General features: G+C 48.6%; 1 protein-coding gene across 4 annotated transcripts in view; it reads left to right on the top strand.

Moving 5' to 3' along the window:
* Shroom2 (shroom family member 2) overlaps nucleotides 1-19859 on the top strand; it is a 173411-nt gene that overhangs the window by 139680 nt on the left and 13872 nt on the right. For 3 of the 4 annotated variants that reach the window (XM_023708089.1, XM_023708090.1, XM_004647821.2), the window contains exons 6-8: nucleotides 9942-10610; nucleotides 14753-15304; nucleotides 16818-16989. In XM_023708089.1, the coding sequence (XP_023563857.1) occupies nucleotides 9942-10610; nucleotides 14753-15304; nucleotides 16818-16989 (1393 nt within the window). The remainder of the gene's footprint in view (nucleotides 1-9941; nucleotides 10611-14752; nucleotides 15305-16817; nucleotides 16990-19859) is intronic. The other variant, XM_023708092.1, reaches the window with a different exon arrangement.

The following is a 19859-nucleotide window of genomic DNA, read 5'->3' as shown; positions in this document are numbered from 1 at the left end:
GCTTCTGTGTGCTCACCTGTGAGGGTAGAGGCCTCCCTTGTCACAGGAGACTGCTGCACTTCCTCTGTCCTGTTTACTCTTGCGTACAGGACAGTTTGGTAATAGAATGGTCTCTGTGGAGAGCTGGGAAGTGCTTGGCTTTCCCCTACGCCCAGATCCTCACTCCTCCCTTTTCACTGTAGTTGGCAGGAGACCTGGGTTGGAGGAGGCAGACTGTGTACTTACTGCCTGCCCCAGGGCCTCCTCCTCTGGCCACTGCCCTGGCCTTGTGCTTTCACTTTTTTTCTAACAGTGTCTCTGGCTGTAGTATGTATTTATGTTAATTTTAATGTTCAGTTGGTGCATTTATTTTTCTTGGGTAAGCCACCTGAAAACATTTACTCATTCAGAGTATAACTATCAACATAAAATGAAAGACGGCCATGTTATTATGGATCTGCCCTTGAGGAAGGGACATCTCAATTCTAGTTTGTTATTATTGTTAAATTGAGACCAGGTCTTGCTATATAGCCTGGGCTGGTTTTGGATTCAAGAGTTAAAATCATCCTTCCCTTCCAATCTCCCGAGGGGCTGGGGTTACAGAATATCCAGGTAATATTTGGATATTTGCCCTGCAGTAACCCTAGTCAGTTTCCTTAGTTTCCCAGCATAATACAAATGACCAAAACCATTGCAGTGGTGTGTTGAACTTTATGAATGACTGAAGCCTGGCCTTAGACATATTCCTCACTTTCTGGTATTAGCTTGAGCTAAATAAGGTACATTCCAGCTAGGATAAAGTCCCTTTTGCCCTAACCCATACATATCTCCCTCTTTCTGACCTCAATTGGTAGGATCCAGCTAATCTTATTACAGCCTGGAACCACATGTTCCTCAGTAAGTTTGGAAGCAGACTACTCGCTGTACAAACCTGGATCTTCCTGTTTGTTTTTCTTGGTGGTCCCCAGGAGAAAATGGTGAAAGGATTTAGAAAAGAAAGACAAAAGATAATAGCTGAGGTCAGGTGGTAGACAGTGCCTGATTGGCGAAGGACCCCAGAACAACAGCAGGGGTATTTATTTATATCTTGACAAAGTTACAAGACTAATAGCCCACAAGGTCCAGGTGGGATGTGTTTCTCAAGACTGAGGTAGCTTGACTGCTTTAAGCAATGAGGCCTCCTCCTACCCTCCCACATAGGATCAATTTTCAGCTTTAGACTCTCTCCCCAACATCTGTTTCTCTTGAATCTCAGCATCTTGGGGCCTCTCATACACTAGAACTGAGTTCTTCTAGAGTATGTTCCAGCAAAACTTTATTTATAAAATCAGACAACGGTGGGGATTTGGTCCTGAACTCTGTCTAGTTTGCCATCCCCTCTTCTACAGGGCAAACCAGATATAGATTTTCAAAATCACCAGTGGAAGAGAAGGGACAGAAGGTATTTGTGTGGTGATGGTGGGAATCTGGTGAGCTTTTAAAATTTAGGATTTTGTGACTTCCTGGCCTCTCTTTACTTGCTTGTGGGAGTGCTGGTCCCTGTGCGTGTGAACCCAAGTGGCACTCCACACACCGTGTGCCGTTTGAAGCCATGACAGGTAGAAGAGGTGGCCTGGCCTAGGGCTTCAGGAAGTGTGTGACTGGAGGAATATGGCCTCGTCTGTCTCCGGGCTGCTGCCAGGGAGCATGCAATCTCACCATTTCATCAGATGACAACTAGTGTGGGAGGAACATGCCAAGCGAAGGATTCGGACACCAGGAAAATAGCTTCCAAGATTCAAGTGTAGTGGGCAGAGAGGTGGGAGAGAAGGAATTTGAGAGGGGAGGGGCTTGGAAGGCTTAGATCCCCAGTGCATGGTTGGCATGCAGATTGCTGCAAGGTTTGCCTGGGAATAGATTCACAGCCATTTCATCCCTCCCATTCCTGCCTCTACCCAGGTCTGGTCTTCTGATCCATTAAGTTTGAACAGACCCCACCTCCCATTGGCCAAGTCTTGGGGCCACACTGGCGGTTTTTCAGACATGGTAGAAAGAGTTGGAACATATTTTTAGAACATGTCCAGAGACCATGGTCCAAGTGGGATACTAGAGCATTTGTCTCAGGTATAAGCTCAGATCTGGGCATATTTTATTATTAGACACTAGTCCCTCCAGAAGGCAGTGCCTATTAATTTGGTCTTTGATCATCTACCAGAGAAATTTATTTTTTAACCCCCAGCTCCCCACGAGGGAATCAGGTTTTCAATGTAATTCAGCTTTATTACTGTTTGGCAGCTAAGTCCTTGTAAGCAAAACATGAAACCCCAAGGAAGATGCAGAGCTCTTTATCTGTTGTGAAGACATTTAAGAAGTAAATTTCATTGATTTTTTTCCCTAAAGTAATTGCTTTTCCCACATGATATAAGAACCCTGGAAACCTGTTTAGGGCTGCTACGGAGAGGAAAGCTTTAGTAGAAGCAGAGTAGTAAGGAAACAGCTGTGTTAAGAACAGTTGTATACTTGTGTTTCTCTGTCTGTCTCTCTCTCTCTCTTTCGTTTTTGTCATTTTGAGACAGGGTTTCACTATGCAGTTGAGGCTGGCATTGAGCTTGCTTTATAGCCCAGGCTGGTCTCAAACTCTGTTTATTTGTTTATTTGGTACAGAGTCTCTACACAGTTCGGACTTGGTGTGGGGCCAGCATAGCATGCTGTACCGGGGATTGAACCCAGGTCATTGTGCTTGCCAGGCAGGCTTAGACTGCTGAGCTATCTCCCCAGCGCATGGTCTCAAACTCTTAAGGATCCCCCTGCCTCATCCTTCTGAATGCTGGGATTAAAGGTATACACCACCACACCCAGCTCTTGTGTTCTTTCTGGAAGAGCGTTATAGTAAGTGCAGGGGCCAGGGTTCAATCCCTGGCACGGCATGCCGAGCTGACCCCACTCCCAGGTTCACTGAGCCAGCAATGGAGTCCAGGCATGGTGGCGCACACCTGTAATCCCAGCACTAGAGAGGCAGAAATCAGGAGGATCACTACCAGACCAAGCTGCATAGTGAGACCTGCACAAAAAGAAGGGGAGTTACATAGGAGGCCAGAGAGTCTGATAAAAATTTGTGTGAACAACTGTGTCCTTTGTTGTCATTAGCACGTGTTTTTTCACTCAGCAAATGCAGATTGATCATCCCTAATCCAAAAATCTGAAATGCTCCAAAGTGTAAGAGTGTGTGTGTGTGTGTGTGTGTTGCTGAACGTGAAAGCCACGGTGTCATGCATGCTAGGCAAGTGTGTACAAATGGATTTTGTGATTAGACTTGGGCCCTGTCCCCAAGATAACCTTATTATGTATATGCAAGTATTACAAAATCTAAACGACTTGTGGTGCTAAACATTTCAGAGGAGAGCGGTCAACATGTATTATTTCCACGACTGCAAAGCACAGTCAGACAGCCCCTGTGCTGCTGTGGCTCGTGGCCTCGGGAATCCTCTGGTAGATTAGTATTGCTGAGAAGAAAGTGAGATGTTGAGATGTTCACATTGTTTACATGTTCTGACATGTTCTTGCCTACTGATTTATGGATGGATGGATCAACCGATTGCTTGGTTGATTCCCGCTGCTTTGTGGGCTGATTGGTGCTCTCAGGGTCTGGAGCTTTACCCAACTATCCCCTTTTCCCACTTTACTTGGAATCTGTGGCTACTGTGTTGGCAGAAGAGCCTCTTGCCCATGCTTGACCAAGGAAAGAGATATGCTAGAAATTGCCCAGGTATAGGAAGGACTGTGGCGACACCAGGGGCACATTTGGGAGCCTTGTCCATGGAGCGGGGTGGGGATCTTCACCTCCCCGCCATCTGGCTTCTGTCCAGAGACCTAGGGGCATCACTGAGCACCTGAGTACCAGCCCTCCCTGTGACTCTGACTCACACACAAGCTGTCTTTGATTGCTGATAGTCAATTCCATGCTTTACAAACTCAATTCTGTTTACTTATACTCCCAGCTAATGGTGTGCTTTGTAAATGCTAAAGCTGTGTTTGCAGTGTTGAACACAAGGTGACTTGTGAGCTCTGCGAATGTCCCTGTTGGTGGAAGTCTCACTGTTTGGAAGGCAGCCACTCTGGGTCCCACCCCAGCTGTCCAGGGAGATAATCCTGCTCTGTGATAATAGTGTAGGTCAGGAATTCTCAAGGATGATTCTTGGGCCAGCATAAGATTCAGAAATGCCCTTGTCTGTTGCTGCTCTGGACAGTATGCAGGTGGATAGTGAGTTGGTGTATGGTGTGCCAGTGAGCACTTGGCACGGATCTAGTTGAAAGGAGGAGATGCCTCAATATTATTTTCTGTTGACACCTACAGTCACCTCTAACCTGCTGGGCTGGCCTGCCTTGGGATGCCCTTCCCAACAGCAAGGCCTGGATATTCTGTCTCAAGTGTGACATGTTATGTTTGGGAAAGAGGTTGTGTAGGGTGATGTCGCAGCTGGACCAGCTGCACCAGAAACAGGCCCTCTTGTCCTAGGTGCTTAGCACAGTGTCTAGCTCATTGGAGTGCCACAGAGCTCCTCGCCTATGGACTTTCTGTGTCTCTGCCTCCCCTAGTCACACCACGTTGGAGCAGCTGGTGCAGGTTGTACCAGTGAGGACAGAAGCTTCCTAAGGCACGCGGGCAGGCCATATGTCAGAGGCTGGTAGGCTGTGGATCATGATTGGAAGTGCCTGCTCCATGGAGCCCCCAGTTGACAGAGCTAGATAGAGCCCTCAAGTACCAGAGTTCATAAACATCTGCAGTGGACCAACAGCAGCTGAGATCCTGTCGTAGGTTGGAAGAGAAGGGCCTGTGACAATCTTCCTTAAGTCATCCAAAAGACTGACAGTTCCCTGGTCCTGGTCCTTATTGGTGAAGGGAATTGTAGACCCTGTTTGCAAGCAACGATGAGTTAATTAGCAGTGTTGTGGCAGTCCAGAAGTGTTTAATCCTGTTGGGAGTGTGTGCACACAAGTTTCACTGAGCAAGATGTGGCCACTTGTGTCTTGAAGAAAAAAAAAATGCAGCTTTTCCCCTTAATGTTCAATACAGAGCAGATGGTGTTGTCCAGCGAGAGGTGCGTCTCTGTGCTGCAGGTGAGGGTGGAGTAATAGCTGGGCACCTACCACGCTGTCTGCTGAGATACTTCAGCCCGGAGGGGCACAGCTTGGAAGATGGAGAGAGCTGAGCTGGGCTGACAGCCTCCGTGGTGTGGAACCAGCTGAGCCAGTTGTGGCCGCAGGAAGGAGACCCAGAAAAATGAGTCCAGGGTCTCCAGAGACAGTGTGGGGAACAGATGGAGTCAAAGTAAAACAGTCACCTCTGATACACAGAAAGCTGGCCTTGGACGTGGAGCTGGCCCCCTCATAGCAAGATTAGAAACATTGATTTGAATAATAGCAATGGTGATGGATTTTCAGGAGTGTTTGGCAGTTCCCTCTGGCAGTGGTTTCTGTTGAAGGCATCAAAGGCAGCCCTCGTGAAGGGCTGGCCCTCTTCAGGTGCTTTTTGCTTGGCCTTGTAGTCCTTTGACGGACCCTTTAGCACCTGAGTCCTGCAGCCACAGCCAGTGCTGTGAGGAGAGTGGCTAGGGCTGCGCTGGCCAGGCAGGCTTCCGGAACCTCTGCAGCCTGGAGCCTGCTTGCCTCTCTCACCTCTCCCACCCCCAGCTGCAGTTCTCTCCCGGGTAACCTGTCAATGGAGTGTTTTGCATGAGAATGAATGAGGGCGCCAACCTGAATATTAATTGCCAGGACCCTGGCTGGATACAGCTGCCTTTGTTTGGCTTCCCTCCCCACCCAGGCACTTGGTAGATACACAAAATCCTTAAGTTACTCCTTTTCTTGCTTTCTCTATCTTTGGACCTGCTGTTAAGTTTTTGTTTTGTTTTGTTTTTTTTTAATTCTTAAAAGTGCAGGGTCAGGGAGATAGCTCAGTGGCCTAAATGCCTGCCTGGAAAGTGCAAAGTCCTGAGTTTGATCCTCAATATAAAAAATAAAAGTACAGCAAAGGGTATCCATAGAAGCAGAGATATAGGCCTAGACATAATCGCAGCACGGTACTGTGTCATCTCAAGCACTGTCCATATGCATATCTGTCCCAGAATTTACTCTGCCCTTAATTATATTCATGAGATACAGTGCCTATTCATGAACCCTCAATGAGATTTGAGTAGGGAGAAGGTGATTAAAGGTCAAGCCTGGGGATCTACCACCACACTCTCGCCTAGAGTAGCAGGGATCTCCTGTGTTATTGTTAGGTTATTCTCTGCCTCTCTTAGGATGGTGTAAGGAAGAATGACCTGAGGGTGCTGCTCCAACTTAAATAGGTGGAAGGGAGTGATTTCCTCAGCTCTGTTGTTCTGTGTACACTGTGCACAGACACCAGAATGCAGGCCTGGGTGTACACGTATACGGCACAGGCGCACATGGAGCATACATTTGCACACATCTAAACATGCACAACACAGTCAGCCAGTATATATATCTGTACACATGCCCAACATTCCTCTCCATCTGAAAGTATATCTACATGCATGTGCCCATACATACTCACTGTCCACATCTGCACGGCTCTCTCTTGGAGTCTGTTAGATACAGATCAGACTGTGAGCCCAGCAGTACCCCGGATTCCCATTTGTCACTCCTTTCAAGTCTTGTATGTCTCCAGGTAAACCGAGATACTTGATTTTACCCCAGATTGCAGTTCATTTGAATTTCTGTTAAAATGGTGTGTAGAAGTATCTGTAGATGCTAGATTTAATAGAAGAAAAACAATTCAGGCACACCTCCTCTTCCTTCCTTTCTTTCTTTCTTTTTTTTTTTTTTTTTTTTGCTGTGCCAGGGTACCAGGGTACCAGGTATTAGACTCAGGACCTTGCACTTGCCAGGCAGACGCTTATGCCACTGAGCTATTTCCCTGGCCCTACACTTCCACATTTTGAAAAGAGGTAAAGAGCGGGGAAGATGGCTCAGTGATAAGCGCTTCCTTGGCAAGCGCGAGGGTCTGAGTTCAATCCCCAGTTCCGCCAAAAAAAGAAAAAAGAAAAGAGGTACAGTGTGGAAACATCTCCATGAGTTAGCCCTTCTCAGAATCTGTTCTCCGTTTGACAGTGTACTGATATCCTCCTTTGTTCTGTGGCTAGGCAGCTGCTCAACTGAGTTTTGTCCTCTAAGCCATCCTTTGCTGCATTTGAGTTGTCTGGAAAAAAACTTCAAGCTAGATATTTCCATAGGTATCCACTTGATCCCACATGAAATCAAACTCTTGTGAGTTGGAGTAAGCTCTTTTATCTGGTGGTTTTGATAAAGTACGTGATGGGTTCCTGGGAAACATATTCCCAATCCTTGAGCACTATAAGCAAAGAATTGCAAGTCATGCACACAATAAAGAAAGGAGTGAAGAAAAGGCGTGGTTACATTTATTGAAGTGAACAGGGCAAGGTGCTCTTGGTGAGTGGGTTTGTGCCTGGGAGAAATGAAAAAAATGGCACTAGCGTGGAGAGAAGTGGCACAGGGGACGAGGGAGACAAGGAATGGGATAGAGGCTTCTGCATTTGAAAACATGTGTCCTGCCTGAGGTGCCTGTCACCGTTTGGGTCCTTCATAATTTGATTGACAGAGAACTGAGCCATCCCAGTTGTGTCCTTTCTAGTTGTACTATCGCTAATAGTATAGTTGCAGCTTGTTTTTTGTTTGCTTACTTGTTTGTTTTGTTTGTCGTATGGGGGTTGAACTCAGGACCGTGGCTTGCCAGACAGATACTTACGCTACTGAGCTGTATCCCTGGCATTACAGCCTGTTGAGCTCCTCTGTCTTCTTCCAGATGTTGAGGACTTCGGTATCTGGCTTTAGGATGCTACTGCCTGTCTCCCTCTCTGCTATAGAGATGTAAGAACACTTGGGACCAGGCCTAGGTTTGTTCCGTGCCAGTGCATCCGTGACCCTGGAGGGGATTACCCCCTAACCTCCTGCACCGGAGCAAAGACCGGCATCCGCCAGGCACCCGTTCCCAGTGTTGCATACCACGTCTGTAGCACTGAGACCCCCACATATCATCTCCAGATGGTGCCAAGGCATGCGTTCAGAGGCAGGTGTATCTGCTAGGCCTCTGGCCAGTCCTGGAGCGAGACTCCCCAGGGCTGGGTCTAACTGAGTGACTTGGTTACTTTTCTCCCATTGCTGAAACAGAAATACCTGACACCCCGAATTAAGGAAGGAAAGGTTTATTTAGCTCACAGGTTGTGTAGGTTTCAGTCGGCTGGCTCCCAGGCAGAGTGGCACATGGCAGAGGGTTGTAGTTAATGGAAAGAAGCCAAAGCAGAAAGAGCAAACTGGAAGGAGCAGCAGAGAACAAGCCTGTCTTCCCCCCGTATGCCGGCCACCCTCTGCAGGGCAGATGTGGCACTAACGCTCATAATCGCAGCATTAGATAATGGATCAGTCAAAAACTAGAAGTCCACCCTACGGCTGTGTGAGTGTGGGACATCCAGACACAAACCACGGCACTGGGCCCCCTCTGTTCTGCCTCTTACCGAACAGGTGGTGTCTTTTCCTGGTACTGTGTTTATCTCCTGGGTACTCGAGTGCTCATATGTCATTTTCTAAAAACTAAAAGCACTTGCCTTAAATTGGAGGCTTATTTTGTTACCTTTTGGGCTGCAGGAAATAGTGTACAGCAATCCCTCGCTATTTCGCAGTTCGATTTTCAAGGACTCACTGTTTTGCAGGTTTTCAAAAAATACTAATCTAAATTATTTATCGTGGATTTTTCACTGTATCACAGGATTTTGTGGTACTGTTCATTATAGGTATGTTGTTAAAATTACTAAGTTTCTGGTTTAGAAAATGGTTAAGAACATTGAACATGTTTCTAAAAGTGTGGCAAAGGTTTATAAGAGTGCGGGAAGGGTTTGTAAAGCCTTAAACACACACACACATACACACACACACACACACACACACACTAAAATAAATATATCGTCATTATGCTGATTTTCACTTACGTGGGGGTATCTGGAATGTAACTCCCACAATCAGTGAGGGACCACTGTACAGGCAAAGGCACAGCAGGTTGACTTGTGCAGATTTCGTAGGTAGAGCCCTTGCATGTAAGCAGTGGCATGGATAAGCACACATATGAAGCCTGCACGTGTGAGGAGGCACATGTATGTAGTGTGGTAAGATGTTGAGAAGATTCACAAGTCATAACTGACTTCTAAGTCATAACATTCCAGTAGATTTGTTTTTATTTATTTATATTTTTGGTCCTAGGAATCGAACCCAGGGCCTGTCTTTTGCCAGGCAGGCACTGTACCACTCAGCTACATCCCCAGCTGCACTGTTGGATTTCAAAGATTTATGACTGTGTTGATTTCTACACCATCTGAAGAAAATGTACCCCAGTATATACACTGGTTTCCTAGAAGCAATATGAAAGTACTGCAAATTGAACTAAATAGTTCTGAGTAGAGCTATACATTTCCACCTTGTTTTCTACAATTTAGTGCAGTTTTTTAAAATAAAAGACTATGGATGTGTATGTGTGTATACTGTATCTGATGTGTGGGCACGTGTGTCTTGATTCATGTACAGCACCACATGTAGTGTCCTATTGTCTGATGTGTGTTTGGAATGCTGCCTTTCATTGTGGAGACAGGTCTGTGGAAGCATATATGGTTTTAACTCCCTCAAGCGAATCAGAGGGACTGTCGAGATGTGGACTGGCTGGGTGGGGTGGTGCATGCCTGTAATCCCAGTGCTCAGGACGCTGAGGCAGGAGGAGGATCTTCCAGAGCTTGAGACCAGTCTTGGCCACAAACTGAGCTCAAGGCCAGTGCAAACTGCATCGCGAGACCCTGTCTCAAACAGCAAAAAGTATAACAAAGATGTGGATCTAGTCCCACGCAGGGACGAGGTATCTTGTGGAACCTGTGGCTGACTATTATTCCTTCTTCCTCTAGACAAGCAGATGCCCAAGGGCCTGAGGCCAGTCCAGCAGCACAGCAGGACCCGCCAAAGCAGAGCACCCGGCCCCCATCCACGGTGTCTGGCACAGCCACGACTCAGGAAGCCCCCGAGCTGCCACAGGCAGGACGGAGTCGAGCAGGAACCCTGCCCCGAGATTATAGGTACTCAGAGGAGAACACACCTGCAGACTTGGGACCACAAGCACAGCGTGCCCCCTCGCCCCTGCCAGTTCAGGGACAAGACTCATGTCCAGTGAGCCTCGCCGCACCCCCAAAGAAACCAGCCCCACAGAGGCCTCCACCGCCCAAACGTGAGCCCCGGAGGCACAGAGCTCTGGAAGTGGCACCTGAAGACACTCACCCGGCTGTCCTGCCACCTGGCTCTCTGAATGCTGCCGTGACCTGCCTGTCCCTGCTCCATAGCCCCGCTGTGTTCAGCAGTACCCAACCCCCAGAGATCCCGAAGGCCACCACCTGCGAGCGTGACGGCCAGCATGTGAAAGAGGACACGCTGTGTCCTCGGCCAGAAGCCCCGCCCTCTTCCAAGTTCCAGCGCCTGCAGGCATCCACCATGGAAACCTCTCGCTCCCCCTCGCCTCAGTTTGCCCCCCAGAAGCTGACAGACAAGCCTCCGCTGCTCATCCACGATGAACATTCAACAAGGTATTGTCCCGCTCGGGGCGTCCTGCACACTCCATTTCTGCAGGCACGGTATTGTATTTCGCGCACTGCCCCTAGGTGGTCTGTGGCTGGTACCAGGCCTTGCCGAGGTCACTGAGTTCGACACTGATCCTGGAAAAGCATGAGTGTCAGGATCAGCTGGAGCTCGAAGTCGGGGTTGCCCTCGTCTGCCGAGGGTGACTGGCCCTTTTTCTTGAGCTGGATGCATTTATATCAGTGATGCCCACAGGCATCTGCAGACCTGGGTGTGGCGATTTTTAGATCGTTTTGTATTATGATCCTAGTCAGGTCTGTCCTAAGTGTAACATCTTTAGGTGAAGTTGGTATTTACAGTGTTGTCATATTCCTTTTTGTTTTGTGTTATTTTTTCTTGCTTTGCCTCACAATATAGTTCAGGCTGGCCTCGAACTCACTTTATAGCCCAGGCTGGACTCAGACTCCCGAAGATCTTCCTGCCTCAGCCTCCCGAGTGCTGGAATAATGGGCATGTGCCACCACCCCCGGCTCCCCCTGCTTTTAACAAAGTTGAAAGTGAGCTGGAGTTGGCATGCAGGTGGATGCCTGTGATCTGATGCAGGAGGTTTGAAAGTTTGAGGCCAGCCTAGGTTACAGACTGAGTTTAAGGCTGGCCTGGAGCCCATCACAGTGTGTTTGGATAAGGGGAAGTCTCTTACTGACAGAATCCTGCCACTCCTCTCGAAGTCATGTACACGGATCTCAGGGTCACGTGTAACCTCCACACCACCTGTGGCCAAGGGCTTACCTCCTCCCTTCCCTGTCTGTCAGTCTTTTCCCCCTCCCCTTTTCCTTCTTTTTTCATCCTAGGCAGCCCTTGAATTCCCTGTGTAGCTTGGGCTGGTCTCAAACTCTCCTGCCTCAGCCTTCTGAATGCTAGGATTACAGGAACGAGGCACTGTGCCTTGCAAAAGCTAGAGGCTTGATTGCTCTCAGAAGCGTTCTTCGATACGTTTGTGTTTCAGTATCGGGGACTGTGTGGGAGCAGAGAGCAGACGAGGCCCCATTGCACAGGATTATCGTTAGCGTTCATTGGCACAGTACAGCTTGGGAGAACCAGAATAGCAGGCAGGGCCACAGATGGCAGCACTGAGCTGTGGGAGGCTTGTGCTCTGGGAGGAGTTGTGTCCCCTTGCAGTGGGCCAGGGAGGCAGGGCCCTCCTCCTCCCTCCCTGCAGTCCTGTTTTCTAATTATGAATTGGTGATCTGGAACCAGTAAGGGTTAATCTATACTTTACTCTTTGTCAGATGTTGAAGAGTGGAAGGGTTGACTTTTTTTTTTTTTTTTTTTTTTGCGGAACCGGGGATTGAACTCCGGCCCTTGCGCTTGCCAGGCAAGTGCTTATTCTATAGAGCTATCTCTCCGGCCCCATGTTGACTGTTTTTTAAGGTAAGAGATCAGTTGGTGTTTAGAGATGACCAGGAAAGGCTGGGGACATAGCTCAGCGGGGGACTGCTTGCCTGTCATATGCATAGCCCAGGATTCCATCCCCAGAACCACGGAGGGAGGCTGGATGGATGGACGGATGGACAGAAAGATGGAAAGACACAGAGACAGACAGATGAGTAGACAGACAAACAGATGCACAAACAGACAGATGGACAGACACATGCACGGATGGACAGACAGACAGACAAAGGTACCCTGCTAGAGGATATATGTTAACCACTGGAAGATTTGTTTTGGTTACTTGATTTTTTTCAGTTATGCTCTCCTTCAACAGAAATCAAATTTCTCTGCAAGAGAGGAAGGATAAAAACTGAAGCTGGGTTTATAGTAATAGATGACCAGGTTTTCTAAGTACAGAAAGAAGTGAACATAGAGGCTTTTAATTATTTGTTTATTCTTGCTTGGCTAAGATGCCCTTGCAGGGTTTGGCTTTTTTGAGTTCAATAAATCTAAACAAGATTTTCCAGAATTTTAAAAAGTTATTCTAGAGGAAAGAGTTTCATCAATTGTATCAGAATTCCCTGGCAAAACATATCAGCTCTTAATGTATCTCCAAGGAGGGAAGAAAGTAGAAAATTGTTTCATGTGAGCACTGCACCACAGCCTGATGAGGAGTTAGAGCCATCCTGTAGCCCTCTAAGTGATCCAGTTAAGGGGTGGAAACCAGCATTTCACATAGAAAGAAATGCTTTTTTTTTTTTTTTTTTTTTTTTTTTGTAACCAGGAATCAAACTCATGACCTTGCGCTTGTCAAGTCGGTGCTATGTGGCTGAGCTGAAAGCCCAGTTCAGGGATGGTATCATTAGCTCTTTGCTGTAGCTTCCCTTGCCCCACACAACACTGGCTCTTTTCTCCCGTTCCTGTTTGGACTTAACTATTTTCCCCTTCTGAGACCAGCAGGTGGTGCTGTTGTCCCAGGCAAACAGCCAGTCCTGACAGCCCCAGCCAACCCCATTGTACTGGAGTTGTCTGAGGCCAGGTGTCATGATGTTCACTGGGCAGTATCTCTTCATTTTTCTCACTTCCTTCCAACTGCATCAGATGCCTCCTTGACCCCTTTCACCAGGAATCGTGTTATTTTTTGAGACAGGGTCTCAGTATGTAGTAGTAGTCTTAAGTTCAGTGTATAGCCCAGGCTGGCCTCGAACTTGTTGTGGAGGACCACCTGAGCAGCTCCCCTTGAAAGAAGAGCGATTGTCTCCATTTTGACTGAGACTGACCCTGTTGTTACCTTTGACAAATAGATTCCTATAAATAGTAAAATGTTCCGCTTACCTCTAAATTGGTCATGCAAGGTCCAGTGGATTGCTTGCCTGTGATTTTGGTTAGTGGTCATTGTGTTGAGAAGGTCGTGCTATCTGGCCACATTGAGCACCAATTGTAGGAGTCCCCACCAGATACTCGTTTTGGTCCAAGAAGTCAATATTTGTAATCCCAAAGATACATATTTGGAACCCCACCAAGTTAATTACAATCTACCACTCCCAGTGCAGCCCACAGTGAAAGGAAAGACACTAAAACATATTTATCATTATTGGGGTGCCAAGGGGCCCTAAGTCCAACCACGAAGATGGCTTTCTGGAACCAAGAGACTGGCTGCACCCAGGTTTTATTCAGTGGAGGAGTGGCTTGAGGAGGAATGACCAAGAATTGTGGGAAGTAGGTGACTACTGTGAGCTGAGCTAGGTGGGTGGCCTACATTTACCTCTGCCATATGCAGAGAGGATATGCAGAGTAATCTGCATTATCCTATTGACATAATATCTAATGTTTCAGGGGTCTGGTGCTTCAGTTTTGATGTAATCTTTGAAGCCCCAGGAAGTCATAGCCTGTGTCTCGAGGCTGGATCCCAGCTGGCAGCGCAGAGCACTGGCTCTTCGTCTTGTCTCGACCTGGCACACATTAAAGAGCAGTAGGTGTAGGTTACCAGGGAAACACACATGCCACCTTCAAAGACAACCACCTCAGCTAGACCAGTATACGTTGCTTAAGGCCAATTGAAAAGATAAAGAGAAATCCTAGCCAGCTCTGTACATAGCAATACAAGGAAACAGGGTTAGGCTCAGTCGAAGTGGACAGTTGCCCTTCTTTCAAGGAGAGCTGCTCAGGTAGACCTCCACACTTGTGATCCTCCTGCCTCAGCGTCTTGAGTGCTGGGATTACAGGTATGTGCAGCCACACCCAGCAAGACCTGTCTCTTTAAAAGGGAAACAGGTGTCTTTTTTAACATGTGCATGACCGAGACGCAGAGCTGGTGAGTTCCCTAATATTGCAGGATCCTGTCATTGGCACGGCATCGGTGCAAAGGCACTCAGGAAGCGTCTCTACGGGTAGGGGCATTCAGCCAGCCCTTCAGGGCTTGCCCAGACCTCACTGCAAGTCTGTCCTACCAGGAAAGTTTAACTGGGTAGAATTTGTCACTGTCTGCATTATGGTTGGGATAAAAACAAGTAAACATGAACCGCGTGAAACCTGTCACTCAGTCACGCAGCTCTTGCCCCCAAGTCAGTAGCTGTGTGCTCCTTGAGGCTAAAGACCACAGGAGGGCTCTTGTGGGCATACCTTGGCAACCCTTGTAGTGTGTGGGACCCGCAGCAGGCACTTGCTGCTTGCATGGGCCCAGGCAGGACTGTTTTGGAGACTGGCACTTTTCTTCCAGAATTGAGCGGGTGATGGACAACAACACCACGGTGAAGATGGTGCCCATCAAGATCGTGCACTCAGAGAGCCAGCCCGAGAAGGAGAGCCGCCAGAGCCTGGCACACCTGGCCGAGCTGCCTGCACTGCCCAGCGGGCTGGAGCGCGACCAGATCAAGACGCTGAGCACATCTGAGCAGAGCTACTCCCGCTTCTGTGTGTACACGAGGCACGGTGCTGAGGCCGAGGCCCTGCCAAGAGCCCAGCCACCTGCGCCCCAGCCTCCGGGGCCCCCCACAACCCCTGCACAGGACATCTGTGCCTCCCCCCCAGGGCTTAGCTACTCCAAGACCAAAGAGAAGAGTGCAGAGGACTTGAAGTCCGAGGAGCTAGCCAGGGAGATCGTGGGCAAAGATAAGTCCTTGGCCGACATCCTGGATCCCAGTGTCAAAATCAAGACCACCATGGACCTCATGGAAGGAATCTTCCCCAAAGACGAGCATCTCCTGGAGGAGGCTCAGCAGCGGAGGAAGCTGCTCCCCAAAATCTCCTCTCCCAGGACTGCAGAGGAGAAGTGAGTAAATGCTGCCCCCCAATGGGTTTGTGATTCTGCCCACATTTCTTAAGATTCAAAAGGGAGGAGGAGGGCAGATCTGTCTGTGGCTTTCCTTGATTGCTGTCTCAGGCTGAGACAGGTCTTCATAGGAGCCCCCAGTTCTTGTGACTTCTCTGCAGGTATCACTAGAGAGAGGCAGGGCTGCAGGCGTGCCCATGTAGGGCGTGGCGAAGGCAGGAAAACCTGTGCAGCACCTAAAGTCCTCAGCCAGCCTGATCAGCACGATGCCTGCAGTGTCCCTTCCACTAAGACAGGCTTTTGGGGAGGCCACTGACTGCCCCAGGGCCATCCCACCAGGAGGAAAGCTCCTTATCTGTCATGGGAAGAGACCAGGTAATGCTCTCAGCCTGTTTTAAAAACCAAGAAACAAGACCGGGGCATGGTGGCGCACGCCTGTAATCCCAGAGCTGGGGAGGTTGAACACAGGATCACTACGAGTCTGAGCTGCGTAGGGAGACCCTGTACCAAATACATTGCACAGCAACAACAAAGAAACAAACCTGAGGTAGAAAGGACCCAGAGAAGGTGTGGTGGTCCCTGGAAGTCTCATCTGCACCAAGGATGGGAGACTTAGTCCATAGGCCCACATTTACCTATTGCCACAGGGAAACCGCAGGCCAGTTTGTTGGGGGGGAAAATGATGTATTGCCCTCTCTGTGAATACGTTGGTTTAGTTAGTCTCATACACAGCATTCATTTGACCAACACAGGAGTGCAGTGACATCTTTCCTGTCCCTTTCATGTTCTCTGTCACCACAAGTATCACTGGGGTGGAATGGTAGTGCCTCCCACTGAAAGACAGCAGAGGAGAAACAAGGACAGATCTAAGCTGGGCTCTAGGGGAACCAAGGAGAGTGCTTGTAAAAGGGTCAGCATCTATAGTGTCACCTACATCCTGTTCTTCCTTCCCCTCATCCTTGACACTCCCAGCTCTCCTTGACACTCCCAGCTCTCCTGAACACTCCCAGCTCTCCACAGGTACTCTGGGCTATCACCTCTGCAGCACAGATTTTGAGATGGTTCTGCTTGAGATTTTTGTACTTGGTAAAAACACGCCCAGGACTAGAAATAGAGCTCAGCTGCCCAGTGCCTGCCGGGCAAGCACTTCAGTCCTGAGTTTGATTCTGGGTACCAAAACCAAAATCGCCCCCACTCTGGCTAGGAATGTGATGGCCCCGTGGGAGAGCGCTTACCTAGCTTGTGTGTGGCCTGAGTTCAGTCCCCTGCTCTGTGATATGAAATAAACAGTAAAATCTACTCACACAGACTTTGTGAGCACCTATTCAGCAAGTTTTGTTACTTTTTTCATTATAACCGGGTTACCTACATTTTTTTGCCTCCTTTGGTGGTCTGATCTTGGCTGGTGTCCTCCTGGGGCCAGCTTTCATTTGTCACAACTCAGGGAGCAGGTTTAAATGGTGCATCTGTGTATACACTTACAGCTAAATGAAGTTCTGACCTTTCTACCCAGGAAAGACGAACCAAGTGTGCCAGTGGCTGTGTCCCTGGCCACCAATTCCACCTACTACAGCACATCGGCCCCCAAGGCGGAGCTGCTGATCAAGATGAAGGACTTGAGGCAGCAGCAGGAGCCTGAGGAGGATTCAGGGAACGACTTGGACCATGACCTGTCACTGAAGAAGGTAGGAAAGGGAATTCCACACCAGAACCTCATATTAGAGCCAGCTACTTGGGAGGCTAAAGCAGGAAAATCAACTGAGCCCTGGAGTTCAGGGCAACACCATGTCTAAGCGTGTTTGCATTTGGTTCTCCTGTAGGACAAGGAAATTAACAAGCCCTTCATGATTAAGGGTCTCTCTGTATGATCTAATTTCAAGTTAGTTTAATGCTATTTCAGCTCAACAGCAGTGTCTCTTCTACCACAATGAAAATCCAGGGAAATTGTATGGCCTTTGTGTGTTACTTTTCCTGTCCTCTTTGAATATCGGGTTCAAATACCCATAACCTGATGATTATAAATAAATCCAAAGGTAATCGGAAAGTGCCTTTTGCAGGCCAGGGGTGACAGTGCATGCCTGCAATCCCAGCATTCAGGAGGCTGAAGCAAGAGGATCACAAGTTGAAGCCAGTGTGGGCTACATAGCAAGACCCTGTCTCATGAAAGAAAGTCCTCTGTGAGCCAAAGGCATCCTGTGTTCAACTCCCATGTACTTGCAGCTGTAGCCGTAGACAGAATACAGAGTAGGGTCCTTCTCTGAGGGAGTCTCTGTCTTCATGGGAGGCGTGGACACCATCACAAAGGTAAACGTGCTATACAGAGCAGGCCCAGCAAACCAGGCCCATCCCTTGCTTCTGTAAATAAAGTTTTATTGAAGTACAACCACATCCTCTCATTTGAATGTGTACTGTGGTAGCTTTCCTAAGACAATAATCAAACAGAGCAGTCGGGACTGTGATTGTATAGCCTGCAAAGTCTGAACTGTTTACCGTGTGGCCCTCAACAGATGAAGTTTGCTATCTCTTGATGTGCTGCTCTGTCGGGTTGTGGGAACAGTCAACATGGGGTAAGAAGATAGGGTGACAGATGGGTGTGGTTGTAGCGAGGGCTCTGCAGAGGTCTTGCCTGAGGTGATGGGACCCGAGGGCTGAGCCCTGGCAGGATCCGGTGTGAGAGGGAGAAGGAATGGGCACCTGGGTCCTGAGGAGAAGCAGCAGGGACAGCAGGAGGGAGTGGGTTGGAGAGAACATTAGAACAGGACTAAGAACCCTTTACAGGTGACACTTGTGGCGCTCACTATAGGGACCGAGTTAGCCAGCATCGTGCCTTATAGAGACCTGACAAGGACCGGGAAGTTTCTATTTGTAATCCCTTGGAAAAGTTAGTGGATCCTGCCAAATTAATTCCAATCTACCATTCCTGGTGCAACCCACGGCATAAATAAAGCCACAGTAGTATATCCCAAATGGTGGGGACCCAAGGAGTCCTAAGTCCAGCCAGGACAACAGCTAACCAGAACAAAGCCCTCAACCCAGGGCCAAACCCAGGTGTTACTCAGTTGTGAAGGAGGGAGCAGCTTGGGGTGTGTGGCTGTGAGAATGGTGGCAGGTAGGGGGTGCTCTGAGGTGGGCTAGGTAGGAGGCCTGCATTCACCTCTGCAATATGCAGCGAGAAGGATATGCAGCAAGAGTAGTCTGCATGACACAGCGGAGGCAGCTTGTGAGGTTCTGGGGTCAGTGCCTCAGCTCAGACGTGCAATCTTTTGTGCCCTGGGAAGTCACAGCCTCTTAATCTGGAGGCTCATCCCACCCGACAGCTTGGAGCATGGAGCATGGCTCTCCATCTGACCCCAGGGCCAGCAGTTCACACATGTTTGATTTGGGAGCTACAGGGGGTGAGGCACTGCACCATCCCTTGCTTTAGAGACTGCACCGAGGCTGAACTAATTGAAGAGATAAGGAAAAGTCCTAGCTAGCCCTGTATATATCAGTAGAAAAACAGGGCCATATTCAGCCAAAGCAGAGACAATGGCTCCTCCTTCAGAGAACGTCCCCCAGGTGGCGCTCCACAGTTCCTGTGACATTAGCTGAACCTCTCCACATGGGTCAGCAGTCCAGACCCCTGATGTCACGGAGGCTCTTGGTCTGTGTGTGAGGGATGCAGGTATGGCCAAAGACCGGCACAGGGGCAGCGTGTTGTGTGGCTTATTCCCAGGGCATTGGCTGCCTCTCAACCATGAGCCCTGGGGACAGACAGAAAAGAGGTGGTGGCATTGTGCTCGCTGTGTGTGGACCCTGCATGGCAGAAAGAGCATCATAAAAGCTGTGTTTTTGTTTTGTTTTTTGTTTTTTTGGTGGAACTGGGGGTTGAACTCCGGGCCTTTAGCTTGCCAGGCAAGCGCTTATTCTACTGCACTGTCTCCCCAGCCCCTAGCTATTGATTATTTTGACAAGACTTTGTGGATCATTATATTCAAAGGTTGGTTGTATTGTCAGTGATTTAAAAAATATCACTCACTGGGCTGGTGAGATAGCTCAGCAGACTGAAGTACCTGTTTAGGCAAGCTTAGGCAAGTGCAAGGATCGTGGTTTGATCCCCAGCACCACATTCCATGCCAGTCCTGCCCCCAGGGCAGGCTGAGCTGGCCAGAGTCCAGGCGTGGTGGTGCACACCTGTAATCCCAGGGCTGAGGAGCAGGAGGATCACCACTAGTCCAAGTTGCAAAATGAGACCCTGCAACAACCAAATACATTTTAAAAATAAATAGATACCACTGATTTGTGTGTGTGTGTGTGTGTGTGTGTGTGTGTGTGTGTGTGTTTTGGGTTGTTTTGTTTGTTTGGTTGGTTTTTGCTGTACCAGGGATTGAGCTCAAGACCTTGTGCTTGCCAAGCAAGTGCTTCCCCGCTGAGCTATACCCCTGGCCAATTGATTTTTTTTTTCAAAATTTTATTAATAAGCAGATAGCAATGAGACAGTTTCAAATCAAATCGGAAGTACAGTTTCAACAAATAATACACTGCATATATTCTTCTTAGTGGTTAATTGCTGTAC

Source organism: Octodon degus, unplaced genomic scaffold (genome assembly GCF_000260255.1).
Source record: "Octodon degus isolate 3935 unplaced genomic scaffold, OctDeg1.0 scaffold00329, whole genome shotgun sequence".
NCBI lineage: Eukaryota > Metazoa > Chordata > Mammalia > Rodentia > Octodontidae > Octodon > Octodon degus.
The sequence above is the reverse complement of the archived record's forward strand: the minus strand, read 5'-3'. Positions and strand labels throughout refer to the sequence as shown.